The 21,843-nt window shown below is 47.1% G+C and overlaps 1 protein-coding gene across 1 annotated transcript in view; it reads left to right on the forward strand.

Annotated features, from left to right (window-relative positions):
- Positions 1–18,421, forward strand: part of LOC131951873 (glutamyl aminopeptidase-like) — a gene marked incomplete at its 3' end in the record, with an annotated part of 19,752 nt that extends 1,331 nt beyond the window's left edge. Inside the window, exons 3-11 of the mRNA XM_059314280.1 lie at positions 427–689; positions 1,292–1,439; positions 1,919–2,053; positions 12,865–13,038; positions 14,190–14,303; positions 16,392–16,564; positions 17,035–17,111; positions 17,536–17,675; positions 18,209–18,421. Coding sequence (XP_059170263.1) covers positions 427–689; positions 1,292–1,439; positions 1,919–2,053; positions 12,865–13,038; positions 14,190–14,303; positions 16,392–16,564; positions 17,035–17,111; positions 17,536–17,675; positions 18,209–18,421 — 1,437 coding nt within the window. The remainder of the gene's footprint in view (positions 1–426; positions 690–1,291; positions 1,440–1,918; positions 2,054–12,864; positions 13,039–14,189; positions 14,304–16,391; positions 16,565–17,034; positions 17,112–17,535; positions 17,676–18,208) is intronic.
- Positions 18,422–21,843: the final 3,422 nt, after the last annotated feature.

Consider the following 21,843-nt stretch of genomic DNA (forward strand, 5'->3'; position numbering starts at 1 on the left):
TGTGATGAGATCGCAAGTGATTTTTTGGGAAAGAAGCAAAACAAGTAAATATTCAAAAGTAAATCACTAGCAAAGTTGAAAACCTGGCAATATCAAATTATGAATAATTACTATTGCATATATATATATATATATATATATATATATATATATATATATATATATATATATATATATATATATATATATATATATATATATTATATATATATATATATTATATATATATATATATATATATATATATATATATATATATATATATATATATATATATATATATATATATATATATACAATCAGAGCACTATGTACCTTTGTCGGATCATATAAACCAACACGCGTTAATGCAATCAAATCGACTGTGTATTCCATTACCAGCTGTAAGATGCTCATGTAACTCCAGCCCATCCTGTACTGCCCCAGATGCAGGTCCACAGGCCCACACGGTACATCCTGATCCACGTCGACCACCTCTACATCAACGTGACCAGCGTCAGACTGCTGGATGACGTCACTGGGGCCGAGGTTCGTCTGCTCCAGATGTTCTACTACGACCCCAACTCGTACCTGGTTATGGAGGTGGCCAGTGTGGTCAGTGGGGGTGTCAGGCTGGAGGTGGAGTTTGTGGGGGTGTTGGCGGTACAGGACAGGGGGTTGTACAAGGTGTATGGCGATAGGGAGCTCAGGTGAGTAGGGAGGGGTGAGTTTAGTGAGGGGTGGGTGTAGTGAGGGGTGGGTTAAGTGAGAGGTGGGTTTGAGGGGGTGTTGGCGGTACAGGACAGGGGGTTGTACAAGGTGTACGGCGATAGGGAACTCAGGTGAGTTAGGGAAGGGTGGGTGTAGTGAGGAGTGGGTATTGTGAGGGGGGTGTAGTGAGGGGTAGGTTTAGTTAGGGGTGGGTTTAGTGAGGGGTGGGTTTAGTGAGGGGTGGGTTTAGTGAGGGGTGGGTTTAGTGAGATGCGACTACTGAGCTGAGACTTTAGCGCGATAAGACAGGCGAGACTGTTAAGGTGAGCCTTAACTGATTGAAGTGAAATTTAATTAAAGACATACTTTAGTATCAGAACAAGACTAGTAAGTTGTGAGACAATTTAATACAGTGAGACTAGTGAAATGGGATCAGACTAAAGTAAAGTGAGGTGAAAGTTAGTGAGGTAAGAATATTATTCGTCAACCTTATAAGTTGCTTAATTTTATACCTTTGCTAGAGTGAGCCTTTCGTTAAATAAAGACACATTTCAACGACTTGATTACACAATCACCAATTAACTAATCACCACATGACCAGGAATGTGGTGGCCTCCCTGTTCGAACCCACGTACGCCCGCCAAGCCTTCCCGTGTTTTGACGAGCCCAACATCAAGGCCGAGTTCACCATCACCCTCATCCACAGACCAGAGTACATCGCCTTGTCCAATATGCCCCAGGACGGGGAGGTGAAGATATAACGTACTATCGCACTTATTTATAGATGAATATTTTAAAGGGAATTTTTAAAAAAAAATGCGTTTTTAGAATACAGTTTGTGTTTCAATATTATTTAACTAGTATTCAATAGTCTTTGCAACTGAAGTAAAAATAACACAAAAACACCCTTTGAACTTGAGGATTAAATACAACAGATGAAGTAGAGTCCACCAGTTTCTGTGACCTAGGCATACAAAGAATGATGTGGCCTATGGTCTATAAGTCAGGTACCAGTCAGAGCTGAGTGGATTAAAGCCAGATTGAAAGGGGCGTCAGGTACCCACCAGTTCTGAATGATCCTAACAATTTAAAGGGACTAGATAGAGACAGAGCTGGGTGATTCTAACAATTTGAACGGACGAGATACAGAGCTGGGTGATTTAACAATTTGAAGGGACTAGATAGAAACAGAACTGGGTGATTCTAACAATTTGACATGTTCTTCCAGACGGTGCCAGTGACCTGGTCAGCTGACCTTGTGGCCACCAGGTTCCAGAGGTCGGTCAAGATGAGCGTGTACCTGCTGTGTGTCGTCATAGGGGACTTGAGCTACAGGGAGACCCGGTCTGGGTCGGGGGTTCAGGTGGGTGAAAGATGGGTCCTCAGGGGTCAGTGTGGCCAGAAGGGGATGGTGGGGTCGGGGGTTCAGGTGGGTCAAAGATGGGTCCACAGGGGTCAGTGTGGCGAGAAGGGGTCATTGGGGTCAGGGAAATGACATGATAATATTGGCAAGTAAAGCGAACACGACATATATTTAACTAAAGATGTAGCATAGATACTGGCCACGAATACCACTGACTTGAACGTATCCCTCCCCCCCATGACAGATCCGAGTTTACTCAAAGCCCGAGTCAACAGGGCTCACACTGCACGCGCTGAACGTGACCAGACACAGCCTAGAGATGTTCGAGAACATGTTCAACTACAGCTACCCCCTGCCTAAACTAGGTGAGTACAACTACAGCTACCCCCTGCCCAAACTTGGTGAGTACAACTACAGCTACCCCCTGCCCAAACTTGGTGAGTACAACTACAGCTACCCCCTGCCCAAACTTGGTGAGTACAACTACAGCTACCCCCTGCCCAAAATTGGTGAGTACAACTACAGCTACCCCCTGCCCAAACTAGGTGAGTACAACTACATCTACCCCCTGCCCAAATTAGGTGAGTACAACAACATCTACCCCCTGGCCAGGTGAGTACAACTACAGCTACCCCCTGCCCAAACTAGGTGAGTACAACTACATCTACCCCCTGCCCAAACTAGGTGAGTACAACTACATCTACCCCCTGCCCAAACTAGGTGAGTACAACTACATCTACCCCCTGCCTAAACGTGGTGAGTACAACTACAGCTACCCCCTGCCCAAACTAGGTGAGTACAACAACATCTACCCCCTGCCCAAACTAGGTGAGTACAACTACAGCTACCCCCTGCCCAGGTGAGTACAACTACAGTTACCCCCTGCCCAAACTAGGTGAGTACAACTACAGCTACCCCCTGCCCAAACTAGGTGAGTACAACTACATCTACCCCCTGCCCAGGTGAGTACAACTACATCTACCCCCTGCCCAAACTAGGTGAGTACAACTACAGCTACCCCCTGCCCAAACTAGGTGAGTACAACTACATCTACCCCCTGCCCAAACTAGGTGAGTACAACTACAGCTACCCCCTGCCCAAACTAGGTGAGTACAACTACAGCTACCCCCTGCCCAGGTGAGTACAACTACAGCTACCCCCTGCCCAAACTAGGTGAGTACAACTACAGCTACCCCCTGCCTAAACTAGGTGAGTACAACTACATCTACCCCCTGCCCAGGTGAGTACAACTACAGCTACCCCCTGCCCAAACTTGGTGAGTACAACTACAGCTACCCCCTGCCCAGGTGAGTACAACTACAGCTACCCCCTGCCCAGGTGAGTACAACTACATCTACCCCCTGCCCAAACTAGGTGAGTACAACTACAGCTACCCCCTGCCCAAACTAGGTGAGTACAACTACAGCTACCCCCTGCCCAAACTTGGTGAGTACAACTACAGCTACCCCCTGCCCAGGTGAGTACAACTACATCTACCCCCTGCCTAAACTAGGTGAGTACAACTACAGCTACCCCCTGCCCAAACTAGGTGAGTACAACAACATCTACCCCCTGCCCAAACTAGGTGAGTACAACTACAGCTACCCCCTGCCCAGGTGAGTACAACTACATCTACCCCCTGCCCAAACTAGGTGAGTACAACTACATCTACCCCCTGCCTAAACTAGGTGAGTACAACTACAGCTACCCCCTGCCCAAACTAGGTGAGTACAACTACAGCTACCCCCTGCCCAAACTTGGTGAGTACAACTACAGCTACCCCCTGCCCAAACTAGGTGAGTACAACTACATCTACCCCCTGCCCAGGTGAGTACAACTACATCTACCCCCTGCCCAGGTGAGTACAACTACAGCTACCCCCTGCCCAAACTAGGTGAGTACAACTACATCTACCCCCTGCCCAGGTGAGTACAACTACAGCTACCCCCTGCCCAAACTAGGTGAGTACAACTACAACTACCCCCTGCCCAAACTAGGTGAGTACAACTACAGCTACCCCCTGCCCAGGTGAGTACAACTACAGCTACCCCCTGGCCAAACTAGGTGAGTACAACTACATCTACCCCCTGGCCAAACTAGGTGAGTACAACTACATCTACCCCCTGTGCCCAGGTGAGTACAACTACAGCTACCCCCTGCCCAGGTGAGTACAACTACAGCTACCCCCTGCCCAGGTGAGTACAACTACAGCTACCCCCTGGCCAAACTAGGTGAGTACAACTACATCTACCCCCTGGCCAAACTAGGTGAGTACAACTACATCTACCCCCTGCCCAAACTAGGTGAGTACAACTACAGCTACCCCCTGCCCAGGTGAGTACAACTACAGCTACCCCCTGGCCAAACTAGGTGAGTACAACTACAGCTACCCTCTGCCCAAACTAGGTGAGTACAACTACAGCTACCCCCTGCCCAAACTAGGTGAGTACAACTACAGCTACCCCCTGCCCAAACTTGGTGAGTACAACTACAGCTACCCCCTGCCCAGGTGAGTACAACTACAGCTACCCCCTGCCCAAACTAGGTGAGTACAACTACATCTACCCCCTGCCCAGGTGAGTACAACTACAGCTACCCCCTGCCCAGGTGAGTACAACTACAGCTACCCCCTGCCCAGGTGAGTACAACTACATCTACCCCCTGCCCAGGTGAGTACAACTACAACTACCCCCTGCCCAAACTAGGTGAGTACAACTACAGCTACCCCCTGCCCAGGTGAGTACAACTACAGCTACCCCCTGGCCAAACTAGGTGAGTACAACTACATCTACCCCCTGCCCAAACGAGGTGAGTACAACTACATCTACCCCCTGCCCAAACTAGGTGAGTACAACTACAGCTACCCCCTGCCCAAACTTGGTGAGTACAACTACAGCTACCCTCTGCCGAAACTAGGTGAGTACAACTACAGCTACCCCCTGCCCAAACTAGGTGAGTACAACTACAGCTACCCTCTGCCCAAACTAGGTGAGTACAACTACAGCTACCCCCTGCCCAAACTAGGTGAGTACAACTACATCTACCCCCTGCCCAAACTAGGTGAGTACAACTACAGCTACCCCCTGCCCAAACTAGGTGAGTACAACTACATCTACCCCCTGCCCAGGTGAGTACAACTACAGCTACCCCCTGCCCAAACTAGGTGAGTACAACTACAGCTACCCCCTGCCCAAACTAGGTGAGTACAACTACAGCTACCCCCTGCCCAAACTAGGTGAGTACAACTACATCTACCCCCTGCCCAGGTGAGTACAACTACAGCTACCCCCTGCCCAAACTAGGTGAGTACAACTACAGCTACCCCCTGCCCAGGTGAGTACAACTACAGCTACCCCCTGCCCAGGTGAGTACAACTACAGCTACCCCCTGCCCAAACTAGGTGAGTACAACTACAGCTACCCCCTGGCCAGGTGAGTACAACTACAGCTACCCCCTGCCCAAACTAGGTGAGTACAACTACATCTACCCCCTGGCCAGGTGAGTACAACTACAGCTACCCCCTGCCCAAACTAGGTGAGTACAACTACATCTACCCCCTGCCCAAACTAGGTGAGTACAACAACATCTACCCCCTGCCTAAACTAGGTGAGTACAACTACAGCTACCCCCTGCCCAAACTAGGTGAGTACAACTACATCTACCCCCTGCCCAGGTGAGTACAACTACATCTACCCCCTGCCCAAACTAGGTGAGTACAACTACAACTACCCCCTGCCCAAACTAGGTGAGTACAACTACAGCTACCCCCTGCCTAAACTAGGTGAGTACAACTACATCTACCCCCTGCCCAAACTAGGTGAGTACAACTACAGCTACCCCCTGCCCAAACTAGGTGAGTACAACTACAACTACCCCCTGCCCAAACTTGGTGAGTACAACTACAGCTACCCCCTGCCCAAACTAGGTGAGTACAACTACAGCTACCCCCTGCCCAGGTGAGTACAACTACAGCTACCCCCTGCCCAGGTGAGTACAACTACAGCTACCCCCTGCCCAAACTAGGTGAGTACAACTACATCTACCCCCTGCCCAGGTGAGTACAACTACAGCTACCCCCTGCCCAGGTGAGTACAACTACAGCTACCCCCTGGCCAAACTTGGTGAGTACAACTACAGCTACCCCCTGCCCAAACTAGGTGAGTACAACTACATCTACCCCCTGCCCAAACTAGGTGAGTACAACTACAGCTACCCCCTGCCCAAACTAGGTGAGTACAACTACAGCTACCCCCTGCCCAAACTAGGTGAGTACAACTACAGCTACCCCCTGCCCAAACTAGGTGAGTACAACTACAGCTACCCCCTGCCCAGGTGAGTACAACTACAGCTACCCCCTGCCCAAACTAGGTGAGTACAACTACAGCTACCCCCTGCCCAAACTAGGTGAGTACAACTACATCTACCCCCTGCCCAGGTGAGTACAACTACATCTACCCCCTGGCCAAACTAGGTGAGTACAACTACAGCTACCCCCTGCCCAAACTAGGTGAGTACAACTACATCTACCCCCTGCCCAGGTGAGTACAACTACAGCTACCCCCTGCCTAAACTAGGTGAGTACAACTACAGCTACCCCCTGCCCAAACTTGGTGAGTACAACTACAGCTACCCCCTGCCCAGGTGAGTACAACTACATCTACCCCCTGCCTAAACTAGGTGAGTACAACTACAGCTACCCCCTGCCCAAACTAGGTGAGTACAACAACATCTACCCCCTGCCCAAACTAGGTGAGTACAACTACAGCTACCCCCTGCCCAGGTGAGTACAACTACATCTACCCCCTGCCCAAACTAGGTGAGTACAACTACATCTACCCCCTGCCTAAACTAGGTGAGTACAACTACAGCTACCCCCTGCCCAAACTAGGTGAGTACAACTACAGCTACCCCCTGCCCAAACTTGGTGAGTACAACTACAGCTACCCCCTGCCCAAACTAGGTGAGTACAACTACATCTACCCCCTGCCCAGGTGAGTACAACTACATCTACCCCCTGCCCAGGTGAGTACAACTACAGCTACCCCCTGCCCAAACTAGGTGAGTACAACTACATCTACCCCCTGCCCAGGTGAGTACAACTACAGCTACCCCCTGCCCAAACTAGGTGAGTACAACTACAACTACCCCCTGCCCAAACTAGGTGAGTACAACTACAGCTACCCCCTGCCCAGGTGAGTACAACTACAGCTACCCCCTGGCCAAACTAGGTGAGTACAACTACATCTACCCCCTGGCCAAACTAGGTGAGTACAACTACATCTACCCCCTGTGCCCAGGTGAGTACAACTACAGCTACCCCCTGCCCAGGTGAGTACAACTACAGCTACCCCCTGCCCAGGTGAGTACAACTACAGCTACCCCCTGGCCAAACTAGGTGAGTACAACTACATCTACCCCCTGGCCAAACTAGGTGAGTACAACTACATCTACCCCCTGCCCAAACTAGGTGAGTACAACTACAGCTACCCCCTGCCCAGGTGAGTACAACTACAGCTACCCCCTGGCCAAACTAGGTGAGTACAACTACAGCTACCCTCTGCCCAAACTAGGTGAGTACAACTACAGCTACCCCCTGCCCAAACTAGGTGAGTACAACTACAGCTACCCCCTGCCCAAACTTGGTGAGTACAACTACAGCTACCCCCTGCCCAGGTGAGTACAACTACAGCTACCCCCTGCCCAAACTAGGTGAGTACAACTACATCTACCCCCTGCCCAGGTGAGTACAACTACAGCTACCCCCTGCCCAGGTGAGTACAACTACAGCTACCCCCTGCCCAGGTGAGTACAACTACATCTACCCCCTGCCCAGGTGAGTACAACTACAACTACCCCCTGCCCAAACTAGGTGAGTACAACTACAGCTACCCCCTGCCCAGGTGAGTACAACTACAGCTACCCCCTGGCCAAACTAGGTGAGTACAACTACATCTACCCCCTGCCCAAACGAGGTGAGTACAACTACATCTACCCCCTGCCCAAACTAGGTGAGTACAACTACAGCTACCCCCTGCCCAAACTTGGTGAGTACAACTACAGCTACCCTCTGCCGAAACTAGGTGAGTACAACTACAGCTACCCCCTGCCCAAACTAGGTGAGTACAACTACAGCTACCCTCTGCCCAAACTAGGTGAGTACAACTACAGCTACCCCCTGCCCAAACTAGGTGAGTACAACTACATCTACCCCCTGCCCAAACTAGGTGAGTACAACTACAGCTACCCCCTGCCCAAACTAGGTGAGTACAACTACATCTACCCCCTGCCCAGGTGAGTACAACTACAGCTACCCCCTGCCCAAACTAGGTGAGTACAACTACAGCTACCCCCTGCCCAAACTAGGTGAGTACAACTACAGCTACCCCCTGCCCAAACTAGGTGAGTACAACTACATCTACCCCCTGCCCAGGTGAGTACAACTACAGCTACCCCCTGCCCAAACTAGGTGAGTACAACTACAGCTACCCCCTGCCCAGGTGAGTACAACTACAGCTACCCCCTGCCCAGGTGAGTACAACTACAGCTACCCCCTGCCCAAACTAGGTGAGTACAACTACAGCTACCCCCTGGCCAGGTGAGTACAACTACAGCTACCCCCTGCCCAAACTAGGTGAGTACAACTACATCTACCCCCTGGCCAGGTGAGTACAACTACAGCTACCCCCTGCCCAAACTAGGTGAGTACAACTACATCTACCCCCTGCCCAAACTAGGTGAGTACAACAACATCTACCCCCTGCCTAAACTAGGTGAGTACAACTACAGCTACCCCCTGCCCAAACTAGGTGAGTACAACTACATCTACCCCCTGCCCAGGTGAGTACAACTACATCTACCCCCTGCCCAAACTAGGTGAGTACAACTACAACTACCCCCTGCCCAAACTAGGTGAGTACAACTACAGCTACCCCCTGCCTAAACTAGGTGAGTACAACTACATCTACCCCCTGCCCAAACTAGGTGAGTACAACTACAGCTACCCCCTGCCCAAACTAGGTGAGTACAACTACAACTACCCCCTGCCCAAACTTGGTGAGTACAACTACAGCTACCCCCTGCCCAAACTAGGTGAGTACAACTACAGCTACCCCCTGCCCAGGTGAGTACAACTACAGCTACCCCCTGCCCAGGTGAGTACAACTACAGCTACCCCCTGCCCAAACTAGGTGAGTACAACTACATCTACCCCCTGCCCAGGTGAGTACAACTACAGCTACCCCCTGCCCAGGTGAGTACAACTACAGCTACCCCCTGGCCAAACTTGGTGAGTACAACTACAGCTACCCCCTGCCCAAACTAGGTGAGTACAACTACATCTACCCCCTGCCCAAACTAGGTGAGTACAACTACAGCTACCCCCTGCCCAAACTAGGTGAGTACAACTACAGCTACCCCCTGCCCAAACTAGGTGAGTACAACTACAGCTACCCCCTGCCCAAACTAGGTGAGTACAACTACAGCTACCCCCTGCCCAGGTGAGTACAACTACAGCTACCCCCTGCCCAAACTAGGTGAGTACAACTACAGCTACCCCCTGCCCAAACTAGGTGAGTACAACTACATCTACCCCCTGCCCAGGTGAGTACAACTACATCTACCCCCTGGCCAAACTAGGTGAGTACAACTACAGCTACCCCCTGCCCAAACTAGGTGAGTACAACTACATCTACCCCCTGCCCAGGTGAGTACAACTACAGCTACCCCCTGCCTAAACTAGGTGAGTACAACTACAGCTACCCCCTGCCCAAACTTGGTGAGTACAACTACAGCTACCCCCTGCCCAGGTGAGTACAACTACATCTACCCCCTGCCTAAACTAGGTGAGTACAACTACAGCTACCCCCTGCCCAAACTAGGTGAGTACAACAACATCTACCCCCTGCCCAAACTAGGTGAGTACAACTACAGCTACCCCCTGCCCAGGTGAGTACAACTACATCTACCCCCTGCCCAAACTAGGTGAGTACAACTACATCTACCCCCTGCCTAAACTAGGTGAGTACAACTACAGCTACCCCCTGCCCAAACTAGGTGAGTACAACTACAGCTACCCCCTGCCCAAACTTGGTGAGTACAACTACAGCTACCCCCTGCCCAAACTAGGTGAGTACAACTACATCTACCCCCTGCCCAGGTGAGTACAACTACATCTACCCCCTGCCCAGGTGAGTACAACTACAGCTACCCCCTGCCCAAACTAGGTGAGTACAACTACATCTACCCCCTGCCCAGGTGAGTACAACTACAGCTACCCCCTGCCCAAACTAGGTGAGTACAACTACAACTACCCCCTGCCCAAACTAGGTGAGTACAACTACAGCTACCCCCTGCCCAGGTGAGTACAACTACAGCTACCCCCTGGCCAAACTAGGTGAGTACAACTACATCTACCCCCTGGCCAAACTAGGTGAGTACAACTACATCTACCCCCTGTGCCCAGGTGAGTACAACTACAGCTACCCCCTGCCCAGGTGAGTACAACTACAGCTACCCCCTGCCCAGGTGAGTACAACTACAGCTACCCCCTGGCCAAACTAGGTGAGTACAACTACATCTACCCCCTGGCCAAACTAGGTGAGTACAACTACATCTACCCCCTGCCCAAACTAGGTGAGTACAACTACAGCTACCCCCTGCCCAGGTGAGTACAACTACAGCTACCCCCTGGCCAAACTAGGTGAGTACAACTACAGCTACCCTCTGCCCAAACTAGGTGAGTACAACTACAGCTACCCCCTGCCCAAACTAGGTGAGTACAACTACAGCTACCCCCTGCCCAAACTTGGTGAGTACAACTACAGCTACCCCCTGCCCAGGTGAGTACAACTACAGCTACCCCCTGCCCAAACTAGGTGAGTACAACTACATCTACCCCCTGCCCAGGTGAGTACAACTACAGCTACCCCCTGCCCAGGTGAGTACAACTACAGCTACCCCCTGCCCAGGTGAGTACAACTACATCTACCCCCTGCCCAGGTGAGTACAACTACAACTACCCCCTGCCCAAACTAGGTGAGTACAACTACAGCTACCCCCTGCCCAAACTAGGTGAGTACAACTACAACTACCCCCTGCCCAGGTGAGTACAACTACAGCTACCCCCTGCCCAAACTAGGTGAGTACAACTACAGCTACCCCCTGCCCAAACTAGGTGAGTACAACTACATCTACCCCCTGGCCAAACTAGGTGAGTACAACTACAGCTACCCCCTGCCCAAACTAGGTGAGTACAACTACAGCTACCCCCTGCCCAGGTGAGTACAACTACAGCTACCCCCTGCCCAAACTAGGTGAGTACAACTACAGCTACCCCCTGCCCAAACTAGGTGAGTACAACTACAGCTACCCCCTGCCCAAACTTGGTGAGTACAACTACATCTACCCCCTGCCCAGGTGAGTACAACTACAGCTACCCCCTGCCCAAACTAGGTGAGTACAACTACATCTACCCCCTGCCCAGGTGAGTACAACTACAGCTACCCCCTGCCCAAACTAGGTGAGTACAACTACAGCTACCCCCTGCCCAAACTTGGTGAGTACAACTACAGCTACCCCCTGCCCAGGTGAGTACAACTACATCTACCCCCTGCCCAAACTAGGTGAGTACAACTACAGCTACCCCCTGCCCAAACTAGGTGAGTACAACTACAGCTACCCCCTGCCCAAACTAGGTGAGTACAACTACAGCTACCCCCTGCCCAGGTGAGTACAACTACATCTACCCCCTGCCCAAACTAGGTGAGTACAACTACAGCTACCCCCTGCCCAAACTAGGTGAGTACAACTACAGCTACCCCCTGCCCAAACTAGGTGAGTACAACTACATCTACCCCCTGCCCAGGTGAGTACAACTACATCTACCCCCTGCCCAAACTAGGTGAGTACAACTACATCTACCCCCTGCCTAAACTTGGTGAGTACAACTACAGCTACCCCCTGCCCAAACTAGGTGAGTACAACTACATCTACCCCCTGCCCAGGTGAGTACAACTACAGCTACCCCCTGCCCAGGTGAGTACAACTACAGCTACCCCCTGCCCAAACTTGGTGAGTACAACTACAGCTACCCCCTGCCCAAACTAGGTGAGTACAACAACATCTACCCCCTGCCCAGGTGAGTACAACTACATCTACCCCCTGCCCAAACTAGGTGAGTACAACTACAGCTACCCCCTGCCCAAACTTGGTGAGTACAACTACATCTACCCCCTGCCCAAACTTGGTGAGTACAACTACATCTACCCCCTGGCCAGGTGAGTACAACTACAGCTACCCCCTGCCCAAACTAGGTGAGTACAACTACAGCTACCCCCTGCCCAAACTTGGTGAGTACAACTACAGCTACTCAATAGTTAGAGCAGTTTTACATATTTTGTTTGTTTTTGAAATATGTTTTAGGAACAGTTAATGAAGTGATGATGATGATAATAATAATGATGATTATGATGATGATGATGATAATGGTGATGATGATGATGATGATGATGCTTATGATGATGATGACGATGAATATAATAGTGATGATGATGAAACGGCAGTCAAGGTAGTGATGATGATGATGATAATGATAATGATGATGATAATGATGATGATGATGATGATGATGATGATGATGATAATGATGATGATGATGATACGGCAGTTACGGTAGTGATGATGATGATGATAATGATAATGATAATGATGATGATGATGATGATGATGATGATGATGATGATGATGAGGATGATGATGATGATGATGATGATGATGATGATAATGATAATGATGATGATGATACGGCACTTTAGGTAGTGATGACAATTCCAGATGTGGTCGACGTTCCCGGTTCCCCCGTCACGGCCATGGAACACTGGGGTCTGATCACGTTCCCTGGGAACATGATCCTCTACTCCAGGGACCAGCACACGATGGACCATCTGTACGACATGGTCACGACGGTGGTCCATGAGGTGGCCCACCAGGTAGGTTGTAGGTCCATGAGGTGGCCCACCAGGTAGGTTGTAGGTCCATGAGCTGGCCCACCAGGTAGGTTGTAGGTCCATGAGGTGGCCCACCAGGTAGGTTGTAGGTCCATGAGGTGGCCCACCAGGTAGGTTGTAGGTCCATGAGGTGGCCCACCAGGTAGGTTGTAGGTCCATGAGGTGGCCCACCAGGTAGGTTGTAGGTCCATGAGGTGGCCCACCAGGTAGGTTGGAGGTCCATGCTGTGGTCCACCAGGTAGGTTGGAGGTCCATGCTGTGGCCCACCAGGTAGGTTGTAGGTCCATGCTGTGGCCCACCAGGTTAGTTGTAGGTCCATGAGGTGGCCCACCAGGTAGGTTGTAGGTCCACGAACTGCCCACCAGGTAGGTTGTAGGTCCACGAACTGCCCACCAGGTAGGTTGTAGATCCATGAACTGCCCACCAGGTAGGTTGTAGGTCCACGAACTGCCCACCAGGTAGGTTGTAGATCCATGAACTGCCCACCAGGTAGGTTGTAGGTCCACGAACTGCCCACCAGGTAGGTTGTAGGTCCACGAACTGCCCACCAGGTAGGTTGTAGATCCATGAACTGGCCCACCAGGTAGGTTGTAGGTCCACGAACTGCCCACCAGGTAGGTTGTAGGTCCACGAACTGCCCACCAGGTAGGTTGTAGATCCATGAACTGGCCCACCAGGTAGGTTGTAGATCCATGAGCTGGCCCACTGGTAGGTTGTAGATCCATGAGCTGGCCCACCTGGTAGGTTGTAGGTCCTTGAAGTGGCCCACCGTGATGTGGTTGTTTCAGTGGTTTGGGAACCTCTAAGATGTGGTTGTGTCAGTGGTTTGGGAACCTCTAAGATGTGGTTTTTTCAGTGGTTTGGGAACCTCTAAGATATGGTTTTTTCAGTGGTTTGGGAACCTCTAAGATGTGGTTGTTTCAGTGGTTTGGGAACCTCTAAGATATGGTTTTTTCAGTGGTTTGGGAACCTCTAAGATATGGTTGTTTCAGGGGTTTGGTAACCTCTGGTCTAAGATGTGATTGATTCAGTGGTTTAGGAACCTCTAAGATGTGGTTGTTTTAGTGGTTTGGGAACCTCTAAGATGTGGTTGTTTCAGTGGTTTGGGAACCTCTAAGATGTGGTTGTTTCAGTGGTTTGGGAACCTGGTGACCATGGACTGGTGGGATGAGCTCTGGCTGAATGAAGGATTCGCATCCTACTTGGAGCTGCCAGGCCTAGAGGGCATGTGGTCAGACTGGGATTTGGTGAGTTGCTAGATGTTGTTGTGATTTGGTGAGTTGCTAGATGTTGTTGGGATTTGGTGAGTTCTTGGGGAAGATGTTGTGGGGATTTGGTGAGTTGTTGGTGTAGATGTTGGGATTTGGTGAGTTGTTGGTGTAGATGTTGTGATTTGGTGAGTTGTTGGTGTAGATGTTGGGATTTGGTGAGTTGTTGGTGTAGATGTTGGGCTTTGGTAAGTTGTTGGTGGAGATGTTGGGATTTGGTGAGTTCGCTAATACCGCAATGTGAAATTGTATTTAATTATGATTACGTTTTAAATGTCTTGCTTTTTAAAATTTCTGATGGACCAACTTACGAACTTCACATTTACACCTTGGTTTGTTTACAGGAGTCCCGAATGTACGAAGACGATTATTTTGCCTTATTAAAAAGAGACAGCGATTTAACCACACGTCCCATCATCCAAAACGTGACGTCATGCGAAGAAGCAGACGTCATGTTTAATAAGATCACGTATACCAAGGTGATTAACATTTAATTAATTACTAATGAGATGGCCAATGATTTAAAGGAAATAGCCAGTATTTGATATATTTTTTAAAAAAATAACGGTCTGTTATTGTTACATTTGTAGTTGACAGTTTTGATATAGCCAGACCGGCTTTAAGATCTGTTCCCGTGAGATGTTTTTGGTTAGGATTGTTATTAAAATATTATTGTAAGATTTGTTTACTGCAATATTTTTTTTCTGAATCAAATTCTCACACTAGGGCCTGCATGTGATTAGAATGTTGAGGTCATACATTGGAGATGATCAATTTTTTGCTGGGTTAAAGGTCAGTTAAATGTCCGTTAAAGGTAAGTTAGAGGTCAGGTAAATTTAGTTAAGGTCATTTAAATTTTGGTTAAAAGTCGGTTATAAATGTCAGTTACTATGTATTATTCTTTACTTCACACAAAATAAATGACAAGCAATGTGGTGTCATGATGATCTGTTTATGTTGTGCTTTATGTTTGGGCCTTAGGTTTGACAGCAACCTGATTTAATTCTTCAACTTGATTTAATTCCACAAATTGATTTCATTCTACAATTTGATTTCATTCTACAATTTGATTTCATTCTACAATTTGATTTTATTCTACAACTTGATTTCATTTTGCAACTTTATCTCAATCTACAACTTGATTTCCATCTACAGCGTTATTTAGGCAAACATGCATGGGGCAACACACGGACTGAAGATCTTTGTCAATCTTTTATTGAGGTAAAGTGGTAAATATTTATTGAGATAAAGTGGTAAATATTTTATTGAGGTAAGGTGGTAAATATTTTATTGAGGTAAAGTAATAAATCTTTAATAAGGAAAGAGGTAAATCTTTTATTAAGGTAAAGAGGTAAATCATTTATTGAGGTAAGGTGGAAATGTTTCATTGGGATGAAGTGGTAAATCTTTTATTGTGGTAAAGTAATTAAATCTTTTATTGAGGTAAATAGGTAAATCTTCTATTAAGGTAAGGTGGTAAATGTTTCGTTGGGGTGAGGTGATCTTTGTTGTTAACAAAAGAGGAGGATTTACATTAAGTCAGAGGAGGTGACAAATTGAGGATTAAGTGGAGCTTAAGTGCAACAGGACACTGAGAGTGACAGAGACAAAAGTGACATAAGTTGTTTTTTTTCTGAAGTCTTAGAGTGAGAAAAAAAATAGGTTTAAATGTACATTTCTTTTTTCTTCTTCTTCTTCGTTCTTAACTTTAACATTGGAGTGGATTTCCTCTAATACAATTAAGTATTACGTGTACACTTGTTATGCGCCATATAGGCCATTGACTCCGATTTCAGCCTGCTTTTCTTTCTGTATGTGCTTCCATAGCCTTTGTCCAACCAAGAACAAGCTACAGGGCAGCAGTTGTTTTTTTTAGATTTAAAAAAAAAACTTTAACCCTGAGAGTAACTCTAATCCTACTATTGATGCTAACAGTGATGGAGAAATAAAAAAAAACATAGCATCCAAATTCTACTGATACCCATCACAAACACCAAATTAAACATAAATTAAAAAAAAAACAGTATTAATTCCAGAAACAAATGTCGAGTCAAATTCAAATTTCAGGCAAACGCTACGGATCAGGTCCAACAACTCATCCATACCTGGACTAGGCACAGTGGTTTCCCTTACATCAACATCAGCATCCAGGAGTCTACTACCACATCCATCACCGCCACCCAGAAGATCTTCATTAAATCCGTCAAAAAAGCTGTCGATTTTTTTACGTCGCGCTCAAAGTAATTTACAATTTTGTCACAATGGCAACTATTTCTACGAATGTTTTAAATTTGACTTTTCCAAGACTAAAATAATGTTTTAAAAAATGTATTTTAGTGAGAGGTCCCTATGTATAAACCGCAACCTTACTCAATAATACCCCTTCGAATATTACCCCTCCCTGTATCATAATACATAGTTATTAAAACCTAAAATACACTCCCTATCCCTCACACGAAAAACGTAAATGTTAACGATAATAACCGAGTTATTCCATGATCATTGAACTTTAGAAATTTTTTTAAATTGCAACAGTACATTAAAATTTTTAACCCTTCAACCCTTATACATTCACAATTAGAACATCGACACCAAAGTATACACACTCCCCCCACTAGTATTATGCTGTACAAAGTTATGGATAGCGACGCCTACTGTGAAGTCCCATTTCTAAAACCAAAATAACAAATGTTGTGATGACTGTTTCCAGACAGGTGTGGTTCCTGTCTTTAGACTACCTGACGTCTGCTGGTGTCACGGGGACTCGAACCATGGAGGGAAAGTCACGTGAGTCGTTACAGAGGGTTTCTTTCACACATTTTGCTCCAGTAATGTGGGAGGGCGGGATTGAATTTCCGAGAGAGGGCAGTTAAATTACATATCTTTTTTCTATTTCGTCCTCGGGTGTGTGTGTGTGGGAGGGGGGGAAGGGGGATGGGAATGAGGCTTGCTTGAGCAAGTGATACCCTCGATGTGATGTCTGTAAGCAACACTTTTCACAGCACCAGGTGAAACACTCCAATGTCTTCATGTCTTTGACATTCAGATCTATACAACTTGAATAAACACGAACATTAAAAATACAATAGCTGTCTCCTCAAGACACTAATATAGCCCGTCCCCCACTGAATGAATAGAGTTGCCTGTCTGACTGATGATTTGACTCCATGGTGTAACAAATATCACACTTGGGTTTTTCTAATGTCCACAGTAAATTTTAGTGAAACCTTGGATTTGAACCAGGCCAGCTGGGTGAAGTTTAACCACGGCCAGACCGGCTTTTACATCGTCTTGTACCCAGATGGGATGTGGAGAAATTTTTCTAACTACCTGCTACACACGTCATACACGGTACGTGGTACACACGTCATACACGGTACGTGGGTCACACGTCATACACGGCACGTGGGTCACGTGGTACACACGTCATACACGGTACGTGGGTCACGTGGTACACACGTCATACACGGTACGTGGGTCACGTGCTACACACGTCATACACGGTACGTGGGTCACGTGGTACACACGTCATACACGGTACGTGGGTCACGTGGTACACACGTCATACACGGTACGTGGTACACACGTCATACACGGTACGTGGGTCACGTGGTACACACGTCATACACGGTGTGGGGAAGCGGCGGGTTATACTCACGTCATACACGTTATATTGTACACACGTCATACACGGTGATATTTTTATCGTTTTATGTGGCCATATTTATAAACATCTTTCTTTGTGTAGTTAGATAATATTTCTGCAAGCAGTTACCCCATCCTTTGTGTAGTTCGATAATATATCTGCAAGCAGTTACCCCATCCTTTGTGTAGTTAGATAATATTTCTGCAAGCAGTTACCCCACCCTCCCTTTCTATGACAGAAGTGGACACTACCCGCTATGGACAGAGCAGGTCTACTCAATGACGTCTTTCTCCTCGCGGACAACAACATGACGTCATACGAGAATGCCCTGGCCATGACACGGTACCTGCGTAAAGAACGGGTCAGCCTGCCCTGGGTTGTGGCCATCTCAGGTGGCCTCCAGGCCATCAGCACCCTGCTCAGTACAGATCCGGACTACTGGCTGTGGAAGGTCAGATTTAGGGGGGGGGGGAGGGGGTTGTGGCTGTGGAAGGTCAGATTTAGGGGGGGGGAGGAGGGGGGTTGTGGCTGTGGAAGGTCAGATTTAGGGGGGGGAGGGTTGTGGCTGTGTGAAGAAGTTTAGGGGGGGGTGTGGCTGTGTGAAGTAAGTTTAGGGGGGGGGGGGTTGTGGCTGTGTGAAGTAAGTTTAGGGGGGGGGGGGTTGTGGCTGTGTGAAGTAAGTTTAGGGGGGGTTGTGGCTGTGTGAAGTAAGTTTAGGGGGGGGGGGGGTTGTGGCTGTGTGAAGTAAGTTTAGGGGGGGGGGTTGTGGCTGTGTGAAGTAAGTTTAGGGGGGGGGGTTGTGGCTATGTGAAGTAAGTTTAGGGGGGGGGGGTTGTGGCTGTGTGAAGTAAGTTTAGGGGGGGGGGTTGTGGCTGTGTGAAGTAAGTTTAGGGGGGGGGTTGTGGCTGTGTGAAGTAAGTTTAGGGGGGGGGGGTTGTGGCTATGTGAAGTAAGTTTAGGGGGGGTTGTGGCTGCGTGAAGTAAGTTTAGGGGGGGGGGTTGTGGCTGTGTGAAGTAAGTTTAGGGGGGGGGGTTGTGGCTGTGTGAAGTAAGTGTAGGGGGGGGGGGGTTGTGGCTGTGTGAAGTAAGTTTAGGGGGGGTTGTGGCTGTGTGAAGTAAGTTTAGGGGGGGTTGTGGCTGTGTGAAGTAAGTTTAGGGGGGGGGGGTTGTGGCTGTGTGAAGTAAGTTTAGGGGGGGAGGGGTTGTGGCTGTGTGAAGTAAGTTTAGGGGGGGGGGGTTGTGGCTGTGTGAAGTAAGTTTAGGGGGGGGGGGTTGTGGCTGTGTGAAGTAAGTTTAGGGGGGGGGGGTTGTGGCTGTGTGAAGTAAGTTTAGGGGGGGGGTTGTGGCTGTGTGAAGTAAGTTTAGGGGGGGGGTTGTGGCTGTGTGAATTAAGTTTAGGGGGGGGGGTTGTGGCTGTGTGAATTAAGTTTAGGGGGGGGGGGTTGTGGCTGTGTGAAGTAAGCTTTTGGTGTGGAGGTCAGATTGTTTTGTTTTTTTAATTTTGTTGTATGGAGGTTTATTGCTCTGGGGGGAGAGAGGTTTCAGATTTGGGAGATTTTTAGCAGTAAAGATTTTGGCTGTGATGATCTAATCACAGATCCAACTGAGGAGTTTTGTTTAGCTGTGTACGGACTTTAGACTGCGGAGAGTGAGAATATTTTTCTAAACATGGGGAAATATGGACGTGTATTTAAATGAATATTTGCAAGATTTTCCTCACATTATAGTATAGTAGTACCATTGATAAGAACTCACAAAAAAATAGGGCGTTTATTAGAAAATAATTTCACGTGATATATATATATATATATATATATATATATATATATATATATATATATATATATATATATATATATATATATATATATATATATCGTATGCAGAGATATCTGAATTACCTGATAAATCCAGTCATAGACCGGCTCAGCTTCAATGACGTGGGTTCCATGAATGACAGGTGAACATTTTTTTTTTGCCATATAAGTTATTTTTGTAGAACTCCTACATACCGCTATGGAACAGTTGCATTTTAATCGGCGCCTTTCAGATTTCTACTGTAAATATTGTTTTATACCAAGGTATTGAGTGGGGTGACTCCAAGTAGAATGTAAATCTGAGTGCTGAAATGCATTACTTTCTTTTAATTAGAAGTTTCACTTTCTCTTCCCGCCCCTTCCCTCCATTCACCCTTATCCACTCCTGCCATTGCATCATTTCTCTCTCTCGTGTAAAAATAAATCCTCAAATCCTCTAATTTTAGTAAATATCCTTTATATAAAGACATATTTTTCTTTATATTTTCAAACATCAGACGCCTCCGGATTAAGTTACTGCGTGCGGCTTGTCAGATTGGCCACGAGGCTACAGTCAACAATTTATCTGGCCAGTTTCTAGCCTGGATCTACGAGAACGAAACGTTTGAAACTTTTCCATTTAATTTATGTTCATTCTTTTTTTCCAAATTACGTGCAAGACTTAACTGTTTTACATTTAAAAACTTATACGGTACATTTCAAGACTTATAAGTCTTTCATTTCAAGACTTTTTCTATGTCTTACATTTCAAAACTTATTAGTCTTACATTTTAAAACATATAGGTTATATTTAAAGACTTTTTTATGTCTAGCATTTCAAGACTTATAAGTTTTACATTTCAAATCCTATAGATTTAGCAGGATTGATGTTAATATGAGAACAATCGGTAACGTGCGGCAGAATCATTTGTTTAAAATCGTAATTCGCTAAAAGCTATAAAACTGAAGTCTTCGATTTCAACCCACATTTCAGAATGTCGGTTGATATGCAAGCCATTGTTGCTGAATGCGGTATGGCGAACTCCCCCAGTGATGAATTGTGGGAGATAGTATGGAGCAAATACAAGATGGCGGCCACTACTGAAGAACAGGAAATGTTCGAGTCGGCTTTATCCAGTGTTCGGGAGCCAGATCTTATTTTTAGGTGATTGTTTCGTAAATCAAAGTGTTATACTTTTATTTATTGTAGGAAATATTTTTTTTTCTGAAGACCTAGGAATTAGTAAAAACATTTTATCAGAAATATTCAGTTAAAAATTAGTTTTCTTTTTGGCTATAGAGTAGTCATTTCTTAAATATATATTTATTTTATTTCCAATAAAATGATTAAAGGAAAAAAAATGAATATAAAAAATAAATAAAAAACGTGAACAGAAAAAGTATTGACTATTCATTGCTAATTGTTAATTAATTAATTAATTAAATATTTTTTTGTGTTGCTTTATGGCTGTTGATTAAAATCATTTCAGATTTCTGGAAAATTTAAAAGACGATTTATCTGTAACAAGCACCTCCATGTTTCACATTTTTACTTGTCTCGCACTCAACTCCGTGGCTCGAGAATTCGCGTGGGACTGGCTAAGGGAAAATTCTCTTGTTCTAAACGCGAGGTACGCAAGTTTCTTATCAGTAATGATTCTATTATTTTGTGCGCTTTTTTTAAATACCGGACGGTTCGTTGGAAAGATGAAGTAGAGTTCATATCAAGAACTAGGCTAGCCAACATTGTGTTCAGTCGCCTTTACTATCCAGGTACCCTGGTGGACTCAGGGAGAGATTAGAGGTGGATGGCCTCAGGGCAGAGGCGTAGCGACCCCTCCCGGCGCCCGAGGACAAACTTTCGATTTGCGCCCCCCCTCGAACTTTTCATTTGCATCCCCCTCAAACTTTCGATTTGCACCCCCCCTTCGAACTTTTCATTTGCACCCCCCCCCCCTCAAACTTTCAATTTGGCGCCCCCTTAAGGTCGGCGCCCGGGGACATATGTCCCCCCGCCCCCCCCCCCCCTCGCTACGCCTCTGCCTCAGGGACAAGAACTAAATAAAGAATTGTGTGG

The sequence above is a fragment of the Physella acuta genome, unplaced genomic scaffold, assembly GCF_028476545.2.
Source record: "Physella acuta isolate Inbredline_101_S28 unplaced genomic scaffold, ASM2847654v3 ptg000834l, whole genome shotgun sequence".
NCBI classification, from domain to species: domain Eukaryota; kingdom Metazoa; phylum Mollusca; class Gastropoda; family Physidae; genus Physella; species Physella acuta.